Raw genomic sequence first — 11,449 nt, 5'->3', positions numbered from 1 at the left:
CACACTGTCAAGATCATGTTGTCAAGATCACACTTCAAGATCATGTTGTCAAGATCACATTGTCAAGATCATGTTGTCAAGATCACACTGTCAAGATCATGTTGTCAAGATCACATTGTCAAGATCATGTTGTCAAGATCACATTGTCAAGATCATGTTGTCAAGATCACACTGTCAAGATCATGTTGTCAAGATCACATTGTCAAGATCATGTTGTCAAGATCACACTGTCAAGATCATGTTGTCAAGATCACACTGTCAAGATCATGTTGTCAAGATCACACTGTCAAGATCATGTTGTCAAGATCACACTGTCAAGATCATGTTGTCAAGATCACATTGTCAAGATCATGTTGTCAAGATCACACTGTCAAGATCATGTTGTCAAGATCACATTGTCAAGATCATGTTGTCAAGATCACACTGTCAAGATCATGTTGTCAAGATCACACTGTCAAGATCATGTTGTCAAGATCACATGTCTTGCACAAATCTTTTTCCTTCCTTTATCAAAACTAATCCAAATCTACAGCGCATGCTGGATGACATATATACATTATCAGGGCTGCAATAAAGAAAGTATATGAGCCCTAACTGAGCATGAGTAACACCAGGATCAACCTCAATGGATATTCTTCATGTATGACCAGCAAACATTGAACAAACTAGGTGCATATATTACTCTCGTACTGCATGGTATTTTCATTTTAGAACATCAAAATTGATACATTTCACACCAAATGGATGTTTTTCTGGGTTTGTTTCCCAACATCAGCAAAGCTAATGATCTGAGCAGGACCATAAAGCTAAAGCTGACAAAGCTACACAAAAATCAAAGGATCACTTTAATACTTGGTGCCATTGTTTCCTTTGAAGAATAATTCAAAGATAAGCTGTCATCAAGTAATGAAACAACTCCTCAATAATCTCTCCAAAATTGATTGTTAGGATACTTCTGATACTTCTACAAATTCTAATTTCAAATGATATGAAAATGTTCAGGGTTGGCAAGGTGGCAAGTCCAATGGGATCCTGTTTAAGAACTTTATCGTAATTATTTCCCAAACATATATTCAACTCACAAAAATTTGACAATGCTAGGATGAGGACTTTTTTTTGAGAAATACTCCCAAACAATGTTCATCCCCAGCCAAACATTATGTGTGGGTTGCTGGGTTGTAGATGACTGATACAGTGTGATCCAATGGCGGGTGTGATGTGATGGGGTGTTTGGGGTGGTCTATCTGTAGTAGTCACGGTAGTCGCCGCGCGACGGGTAGGGGGACTTCTCCTGGTTGTGGGCCATGTCGTACACGATCTCCTCCGGCTGGGGTATGTACAGACTGTTGAGCACCTTCAGCAGGATGGAGATTAAGATCAGGGTCACAACCTGTGGAGATAATGGTAGATATAGAGCTTACAACAGGTATAGAACTGTGGAGATAATGGTAGATATAGAGCTGATGACGGGTATAGAACTGTGGAGATAATGATAGATATAGACTTTATGACACATAGCACAAGGAGATAATGGTAGATATAGAGTTTATAACACATCTCGAATGATGGAGATAATGGTAGATATAGAGCTGATGACAGGTATGGAACTGTGGAGATAACGGTAGATATAGAGCTGATAACAGGTATGGAACTGTGGAGATAACAGTAGATATAGAGCTGATAACAGGTATAGAACTGTGGAGATAACGGTAGATATAGAGCAGATAACAGGTATAGAACTGTGGAGGATAACTGTGGAGATATAGTAGATAGCAGATAACAGGTATGGAACTGTGGAGATAATAGTAGATATAGAGCAGATAACAGGTATGGAACTGTGGAGATAATAGTAGATATAGAGCAGATAACAGGTATGGAACTGTGGAGATAATGGTAGATATAGAGCAGATAACAGGTATGGAACTGTGGAGATAATAGTAGATATAGAGCAGATAACAGGTATGGAACTGTGGAGATAATGGTAGATATAGAGCAGATAACAGGTATGGAACTGTGGAGATAATAGTAGATATAGAGCAGATAACAGGTATGGAACTGGTAGATATAGAGCAGATAACAGGTATGGAACTGTGGAGATAACGGTAGATATAGAGCAGATAACAGGTATGGAACTGTGGAGATAATAGTAGATATAGAGCAGATAACAGGTATGGAACTGTGGAGATAACGGTGGTAGATATGAGAGCAGATAACAGGTATGGAACTGTGGGGATAACTGTGGTGGATATAGAGCAGATAACAGGAACTGTGGATATAGAGCAGTAGATATAGAGCAGATAACAGGTAACAGGTATGGAACTGTGGAGATAACAGTAGATATAGAGCAGATATATGGAACTGTGGAGATAGATAACAGGATATGGAACTGTGGGATAATAATATAGAGCAGATAACAGGTATGGAACTGAGAGATAATGGTAGATATAGAGCAGATAACAGGTATGGAACTGTGGAAGACGGTAGTAGATGATAATAACAGGTATGGAACTGTGGAGATAATATGGTAGAGTAGATATAGAGCAGATAACAGGTATGGAACTGTGGAGATAATAGTAGATATAGAGCAGATAACAGGTATGGAACTGTGGAGATACAGGTAGTAGATATAGAGCAGATAACAGGTATGGAACTGTGGAGATAACGGTAGATATAGAGCAGATAACAGGTATGGAACTGTGGAGATAATAGTGGATATAGAGCAGATAACAGGTATGGAACTGTGGAGATAATAGTAGATATAGAGCAGATAACAGGTATGGAACTGTGGAGATAATAGTAGATATAGAGCAGATAACAGGTATGGAGAACTAACAGGGAGATAATGGTAGATATAGAGCAGATAACAGGTATGGAACTGTGTAGGGAGATAATAGTAGATATAGAGCAGATAACAGGTATGGAACTGTGGAGCAGATAACAGGTAGATATAGATATAGATGTAGAGCAGATAACAGGTATGGAACTGTGGAGATACCAGTAGATATAGAGCAGATAACAGGTATGGAACTGTGGAGATAACGGTAGATATAGAGCAGATAACAGGTATAGAACTGTGGAGATAACGGTAGATATAGAGCAGATAACAGTGGTAGATATAGAGCAGATAACAGGTATGGAACTGTGGAGATAACGGTAGATATAGAGCAGACAACAGGTATAGAACTATAAAGTTTAAGTGGATACAGAGCTGACAAAAGACATAGAAATGTACAGTTCAGATACAGTTAAGCTGCTGTCAGCTACAAAAAATATTTCAGAGAGTTGTTTATTATTATTATAACTATGAAATCATGTCTTAAACTGTGCAGGTAAGTTTGAAAACATGTATAATTATCAAAACAATTGCTTACCTCAATAACAAACGTTGCTATGCCAATCCCAACCACAACATAGATGTGATCGGAGAAGAAAGTTGAGAGAGCTTTGCCACAACCCTGTAAGTACAAGTGAACTGTTGAGTGAGAGAACATAGAGTTTCCCATGGCAGTCAACTACCCTGTGACTATATCAATCTACCTGTAAATAATTAAGTCTGGACCAGACAAACCCATAAAACATTTGTAAATCATTTTTTTCAAGCAGTGCTCATTTTAATGTTAAATACAATGAATACATTATAAGGAATTTGGGGTCATTTGATTGGCAAACCAAGAATTGTTTTCTGTTTCATTTGTTTTCAGAAACTGCTGAAAAATGCCAACTAATGGACGACTGTTTCCTGACACTAAAAATGTGCTAAAAATGTCAGTGATCTTCTCCGGTTTTGTCCGGTTTAAGCACTTATAAACGTACAAACAAGCTTGCAAACTGTGAGATTTACCCAATATGCTCACAGGTTCTATGTTTATATACCATAAACACAAATAAGCACTGAGTCAGGCCTTAAATGTCTCCTCTAAAACCCATTAAAGAAAACTCAAAATTTCATATACTCCAGTTATCTCCCTTTCATATTGTCAAAGTAGCAAGGACAGTAGCAAAGTAGCAGGACCCCTATCCCTCGCCTCCTCTGTCAAACAGCAGGAGAAACCCTGTAAATTTTGTATATAAATTCACACTTAAAATCACATCCTATTAAAATCCAAAGCCATTAGTAGATTGTTATCATCTTCAAAGTTAAAATACACTCAAACAAATATACATTTCCCTGTAATCAAATATCAGACAATTCCTTTAGCCTTATCTTATGATGAGAGCAAGAAGGATGCTGCAAAGAACCAACTTTTTCAAGGGTTTTTAAAGCATTTCTACCTTTCTATTGATGTTAGGATTGTACACATTTTCCACATTACTGGGCTGCTGGAAGATGGTGCAAGTCTGTGTGAATCGGTCTTCACTGTTCTGGTAGCGTTCATAATCTTTACAACAGGACAAGGGTGTCCGACCATTCCGTTCTGCTTCTTTTTCTTTTTGCCATGTCGACTCACCGTAGTCAAGCGGAGACTCACCACCACAACACTTAAGCTGAATCAACAACAAGCTCAATATTAGGTCATTATTAAACCGTATCTCCCAGCCAGACCGATGATAATACTGCAGTCTAAGTAAACTTAGGCTCAGTACTATTTGTTACACTGCTATATTGAGTCTAACAAACCCTAGCAAATGGTCGTGTCAGCTAACCTTATGAATTGACCAATCAGAACACAGTTTACCAAATCGTAAAAGTTAACATTCACACATACTGTTTGAAAGTTTACCTTGAAAACGTTTGTACTCGAACGATTCCGAATGTTATTTTCCACACGATCGCTTCCGAGTGATACACACGGAGGACACCATTATTCACAACAGTGAGAAAACAGTCACTGAAAATAGCGTCTTTGTCAATATTCCAGGACGTCATATATAAGATAATAATAACCATGTCATCAGAAACTCCTAAGTGTATATACTGCAGGTCAGATATCTGTTTGTTATGTGGATTTTCGTTTGTTGAGAGATCAGTGTCAGTGACTGGGTAAGAGAAAATCCAAAAACCATTTTGTAAGTCCTGTCGAACAATAAAATAGTAGCCATTTTCTGAATGACTAAATCCATTCATCCGTCTCGCATTTAATTGGACGGTCATAGGTCGCTCAAAGGTTAGCTGACATGACCTACTAGGGTTTGTTAGACTCAGTACAGCAGTGTAACAAATAATACAGAGCCTAAATTTACTTGATAATACTGTCATGTGCATTATGTTCATTGGCGTTGTTGACCTTTACAAAAAGTCACAAAAAATCACAAATAAATCAAAACCATGGTAAATAGGTATGTATTATACATGCAAATTTATCACGCCTTTACCACGTCCTAAAAAGCTAACTGCAGTCAGACCCATGAAGATCCGGATTAGAATTGGTCTTCAGCAAGTCCACATTTAGTGCAATAACTATTTTTACACCTTTCAGATTTGGGGGGTCAGCTTAACTCAGACAGTGATGCTTAACAGTGCATTCAAAATGACCTGAATGCCATTTGGCTGGTGGATTTCGGTTTTCAATATGTGGCAATATTGTAGATTTATGACAGGAGTCTACACAATCGAGTCTGGACCAGACAATCCAATGACTGGCATTATAAGCACTGATCTACGCCACTGATACATAACAAGCAGACAACCATGTTACTTGACCACCCAACCCATTGTATCACCTCTTCACAAGCAGGAGTTAGTTAGCCTGACTGCCCACAGGACTACTGGATATGACAGGTTGTAGCCCTCTTACCTCCGACTGCATGAGATCGATCACATAGGTGGCCCTGTCAAACCGGATGCCCTTGTAACGCTGCTGGATGAACTGTTTCACCAACGTTCCCCGGGATATTGTCTCTTCCAGCTACAAAACACATCCCAAAATATGTTACCAAATGATATAAACAATAAGTATTGTTTAAACAGTTAAAGCAGTAACTCAAATCTAAATAAATTAAAGATAATGCATCTAGTTAAAACATTTTTATGTACATCATGGAATATCATTGACCTTTGCCATAATAATGGCACAACTTGTCCCCAACTTCATGGAAGTACAACTTCACATATTTGAAAGATACTTCAGGGTACTTTACTGGTACTTTGTGCTGTTAACTTAGTCTTTGACAATACATATACAAGAATCAAAACCAAGCTAGAACCATGCTGGTACCTCTTGGCACAGGCTTTATATTGTTTATGGATAAGGAAATGTATGACACAGAATGGTCTGAAGCGAGTCAGGCATGGATGAAACTTCAGAAATTCCATTTTGTTTTGCTTCCTGAATCTTGACAACAACTAAAACAGATTTGTCTTCTTCTCCCCGATTACCTCTTCTCGGTACACAATTCCGTACGCCATTCCTGCTGCGGTGAGGATGATAGCCAGGACCATCGCCACGATGAACTGCAAGACAACATCAGGAGTAAATAAGTTTGTTTGGGGGTGATGGGGTAGCGTAGTGGTTAAAGTGCTTGCTCATCAAGCTGAAGTCCTGGGTTCGATTCTCCACAATGTGTTAACCTATAACTGGTGTCCCTCGCTGTAATATTGCTAGAATAGTGCAAAAAGCAGAGTAAACTAAACTCATTACTCACCCATTGAAGATATCACTGCTTAATAATTTTACAATGTTATTACACATTGTGTAATAAAATCGCGTGATGCCATACGTATGACGTCAATGTGGTTTACAGTTGACATCCCAATGCTAATACTTCTTTCATAAACTCGTGAATGGTACTGGAATCTAACTCACTGTGGCTCGTTAGATACCAAACCATTCACTCGTTTCATAAATATGGTATTACGCTGGACATTGTTTAGTATCCCTCATTAGATACCAAACCATTCACTCGTTTCATAAATATGGTATTACACGGAACATCGTTTAGTATCGCTCATTAGATACCAAACCATTCACTCGTTTCATAAATATGGTATTACACGGACATCGTTTAGTATCGCTCATTAGATACCAAACCATTCACTCGTTTCATAAATATGGTATTACGCGGACATTTTAGCATTCTTTATTTATTTGTTGTTGAATGCCCCAGCTCAGCATTATTCCAGCTATATGACGATGGGCTGTAAATAATCCTGTCTGGAGTTATGAGCATTGATCTATGTACCTGGCATACGAAGACATCCACTAACACAACAAGAAGGACCACCTGATCCCGTCACCTCTTACACAAGCATGGATTGCTGAACATCAATTCTAACTCAGGGTTTCACAGTCCTGTCAGTTCGGAACAAACAAGATCATCAAGTGGTGTAAATCTGTGTTTTTACATCGCTTTCAATAATATTTGCTGGAACATCACAGTGAAGGACACAAGAAATAGGCTTCACAGGTTGTTGAATTGAGCCAAGACCTTAAGCATGACATGCAAGAGTTTGCCAGTTGTGTGCATGAAACAATATTCTAATCATTGATGAGTTCTTGATAGCCATCTGAACCGATTTTACATCTGGGATCACACTTTCTTAGTACTGTACAGATTCTTGTACTTTTTGAAGGTTGAGTTACAGCCTGGATTTGAACCACACTCTCAGTCTCAGGTAAGTAATCACGCCACACAAAGTCAGTGATCTAACCCACTCAGCCACCGCAACAATAAAAAATGGAAGTATGGCAATGCCTAGACTAGATCACATACTTTGTGTAAACATCAGAGTGAGTGAGTGAGTGAGTTTAGTTTTACACCTCACTCAGCAATATTCCTGCTATATGGTGGCAGTCTATAAAATAATCAAATCTGGACCAGACAATCCAGTGATCAACATCATGAGCATTGCTCTACGCAATTGGGATACAATGACATGTGTCAACCAAGTCAGCAGGTCTGACCACCCGATCCCGTTAGTCGCCTCTTACGACAAGCATGGGTTACTGAAGATCAATTCTAACCCTGATCTTCATGGTTCTGTAACCATCAGAACTGATTTGTGAAACAGTGTGTACACTATGTCCTCCATCTACCTTTATGCTGATACATGAAATGTGATGGTAAATTTCTGCAGGGCCCAATACATATTTTCAAATCCCCTCCAGATTCAAGCCAATCGGAACTTAGCGAATAAGAGAAAATATTGTTCTTTCACTACAGTCACTATCATGTCAGCATGTAGTTGAGAATTCAAATCCAGTCGTCAATATCTCACAATAAAATAGTAAAGTAAAAGTAACTAATTTAATGGTAAAACATGTCACAGTAATCAGAAGAACATCATATCTACACTGTTTCATGGAGACCAATTTTAGACATTGATTATAAGGGTGAAAAAATATTTCAGAATCTGCTATGTGATAAAATGCACGACAAGTACAAAAACATACCAGCATGTAATATTCCAGTGGCAACTCACTTACATAACTATAATATTAGCCATAGTATGCACCCTGCACCAGTAAGCACTGTCTGACCAACTTCTAAACCAATATGTAAATAATTCTTTTAGGACTGCCTCAGCTAAGATCAAAGATTAAAAATACAGCTCTTATATTACACATTTCTTCGAAAAAGTAACTATTTTTATAGAATATTTAGGTTTCATGAATATTTTTTTGTTTCTGTTAACAACTGAACGACAAACCAATTTATCTTGCTATCAATTGTCTTCAAAAGCTCACTTTTGTCAGTTTTCTAAGCATGAAACATTAGTAAGTACAGTAGACATGTAAACATATTTAAATGATTGTTCTGAAATATTCAAAGGTTATTGCAAATAGAAATAAATTTGCGGTAATATTTTCCCCTATTCCAACCACCATCTTCAACATTTAATCAAAGATTCCAAAATATCATTTGACATAATATATTTATTACATACACAACTGTAAGTTGCAATAAAAGCAAAATTACAATATTAAAGAGACTAAAATTTTGTGACTTCTTAAAAGAAAACATAATCTGACTTTTGGTACCGAGAGGAAAAATGCTTCCTGGCTTGGTTTTCCGTAATGACTAATTTCTTTGAGTTTTTGGCCACCAATACATAATTGTCTCAGCAGGAAAGAAAGGAGAATTATCTAAAGCTCAAACTCTATTAATATTGTGAAGGTTTGAAACTAGCGGATATGTACAAACCACCACCAAAACCTCTGATAAAAAAAATATCACATATTTAACATTCCTTTACATTTGACATCCATTTGATTTTGGCAGTATGATTGTTTGGGGTGAAAGAACAAAAGAACAGACTGAAAAAAAAAGATTAATACACTGAGGTCGCTGTTAAACCTTTGCTAAATCTTCAGATCCTTACTTTTTGGCATAATATACAGACTTTCTTGGTTGCTGTCAACACCCTAAATATGGCGTCTGCTGCTCAGGTTTGTATGGGTCATACTGAAAAAGCCTTCACTGTCTCTTAACTGTATCGTGGTAAACAATTATACAAATGTTAAGAAAGCTGTGACACTGTAATATTTAGTCAAACAATTTATAATAAACCCCTAACTCCATAATAAACAGTTCTCGTTTGAAGATTGCTAAAGATGCCACAGTTATGTTTATTCAAGGTCATTGGAGACACTTTTTGTCCAAAAGCTTATCACAAGTTAACTTATAAGCTTCACATTGTGTTATGTGTAGGGACAATGTTCTTAAATTCATATTTAATCCTGTGCATTTTCACCAAATCATATTCATACATTTATTGTTAGAAGTAATGGATTCAAGTGAACTAAATTCTTTACACAGGAATGTAAAAGAATGTTTTGCCAGGGCATCACAAGCTATTTATTTCTTTTAAACAGTGCCAGTTAGCAGTGGCATTCATTCAAGGCTGAATTTAAGACATGAATTCACATCCAATATCTGCTGGTTTGGGCTTGGATCTGAATGGGTTACAACAGCAAACACTGGTGATGTAAATCGGAACAGATACCGGAACAATCACCTGTTTGGATATTTTAAGACATCATCAAATACATGGCAAAAATATTTATCAGAAAAGGTTTCGATTTGTAAATATAACTCCGACAAATAAGAGCCATTTATTTTCTGGCCTTACAAAAAAATCCAGTCTTGGCAATATAACAGATTCAGTACTTATCAGTTTAATGTGTTTGGAAAGCTCTCAGGTTCCTCTGAGGCAGATCATACGGTTAACTTCTATTTCTGGACGATGAACAATGCAAAGTGTGCATCTGCCATCTGCCTAAAACTGTATCGTTTTAGTGGCCAACTGGAAACTGTCATATCATAACCTTTTTATCCTATACCACATCAAGGGACGTAACTCTAAAATAAACTCGGCTCTGTCTATTGAAGTTTCGAGCGTTTGTGTGTATTCATTCTGTACCAGTTTAGTGGCCAGGCAATACGGCTGATATGGATTTTCAGCCCTTTGGGACTGATAGGGCTGATATGGCTGATTTTTGGCTCTGGAGGTCAATATGGACATATGCCGACAGCCAGTATTGTATGTGCAGAATGGTCCATATTATTCATAGGTATATGATAAAGTATCGTATCACCTGTATCATACCTGTCATAGAAACATAAGTGAGTGAGTGAGTTTAGTTTTACGCCGCACTCAGCAATATCCCAGCTATATGGCGGCGGTCTGTAAATAATTTGGACCAGACAATCCAGTGATCAACAGCATGAGCATCGATCTCCGCAACTGGGAACCGATGACATGTGTCAACCAAGTCAGCGAAACTGACCACCCGATCCCTTTAGTCGCCTCTTATGACAAGCATAGTCGCCTTTTATGGCAAGCACATGGGTTGCTGAAGACCTATTCTACCCCGGATCTTCACGGGTCCATAGAAACATAAAATGCTACTCAATCATAAATACTAGTCAGTTCCCATACACTCACGTGTTTGGCAAACTGAACCATATTTCTTCATGAATTAAAAAAATGATGAGTGTGTTTTTTGGCTTGTGAGTTTTTGGCTTGAATTTGTGGGAATTATTTATCAAGCCAAGCAGGGTAATAGATGGTGTAAAATGGATGTATCAAGTTAAAGCCATAGTCACATGGGTAATAGTCAACACTAACAACTGTAAATTCAGTCTGATTAGTAATTTGGAGTCATGATATGTCATTCACCTCATGGTAAGTTCATACAAAATTCGCTGTACCACTACAACATATTAGGATTCAGATGTCAAGGACAATATATTTTGCTATTAGCTTAGAGAAACACTGAATATAAAACAACTCAATACATCAATTTCTGACTTACAGATGTTCAAGATAAAATTAGTTATCCCAATATTTGTATTTATTATTGAGAAATCAGTGATATGTAAATATTCACCTAATATTCCATCATAGTGGAATTGCCAAAACAGAAAGTCAGCCATCTAACCAACTTGGCGACTGTCATGGGTGAGATGGCAGACTTGTTTGCTGGGGATTAGGTGCTGAGTGTGGGTTCGAAACCTGCATGGGACTCAACCTAACAAAAGTACTAGACTCTGCACTAAACTGAGAAAG

The 11,449-nt window shown here is 37.6% G+C and overlaps 1 protein-coding gene across 1 annotated transcript in view; it reads right to left on the bottom strand.

Annotated features, from left to right (window-relative positions):
* Positions 1-368: 368 nt before the first annotated feature.
* LOC124282722 (tetraspanin-15-like) overlaps positions 369-11,449 on the bottom strand; it is a 68,576-nt gene continuing 57,495 nt past the window's right edge. The window contains exons 3-7 of the mRNA XM_046718743.1: positions 6,317-6,391; positions 5,736-5,846; positions 4,273-4,485; positions 3,372-3,455; positions 369-1,390 (exon numbers count right to left, since the gene is read on the bottom strand). Of these exons, the coding sequence (XP_046574699.1) occupies positions 1,241-1,390; positions 3,372-3,455; positions 4,273-4,485; positions 5,736-5,846; positions 6,317-6,391 (633 nt within the window). The 3' untranslated portion in view covers positions 369-1,240. The remainder of the gene's footprint in view (positions 1,391-3,371; positions 3,456-4,272; positions 4,486-5,735; positions 5,847-6,316; positions 6,392-11,449) is intronic.

This window comes from Haliotis rubra, unplaced genomic scaffold (assembly GCF_003918875.1).
Source record: "Haliotis rubra isolate DU_JTF1 unplaced genomic scaffold, ASM391887v1 Scf301, whole genome shotgun sequence".
Taxonomy (NCBI): domain Eukaryota; kingdom Metazoa; phylum Mollusca; class Gastropoda; order Lepetellida; family Haliotidae; genus Haliotis; species Haliotis rubra.
This window is presented reverse-complemented; position numbering and strand designations above follow the sequence as displayed.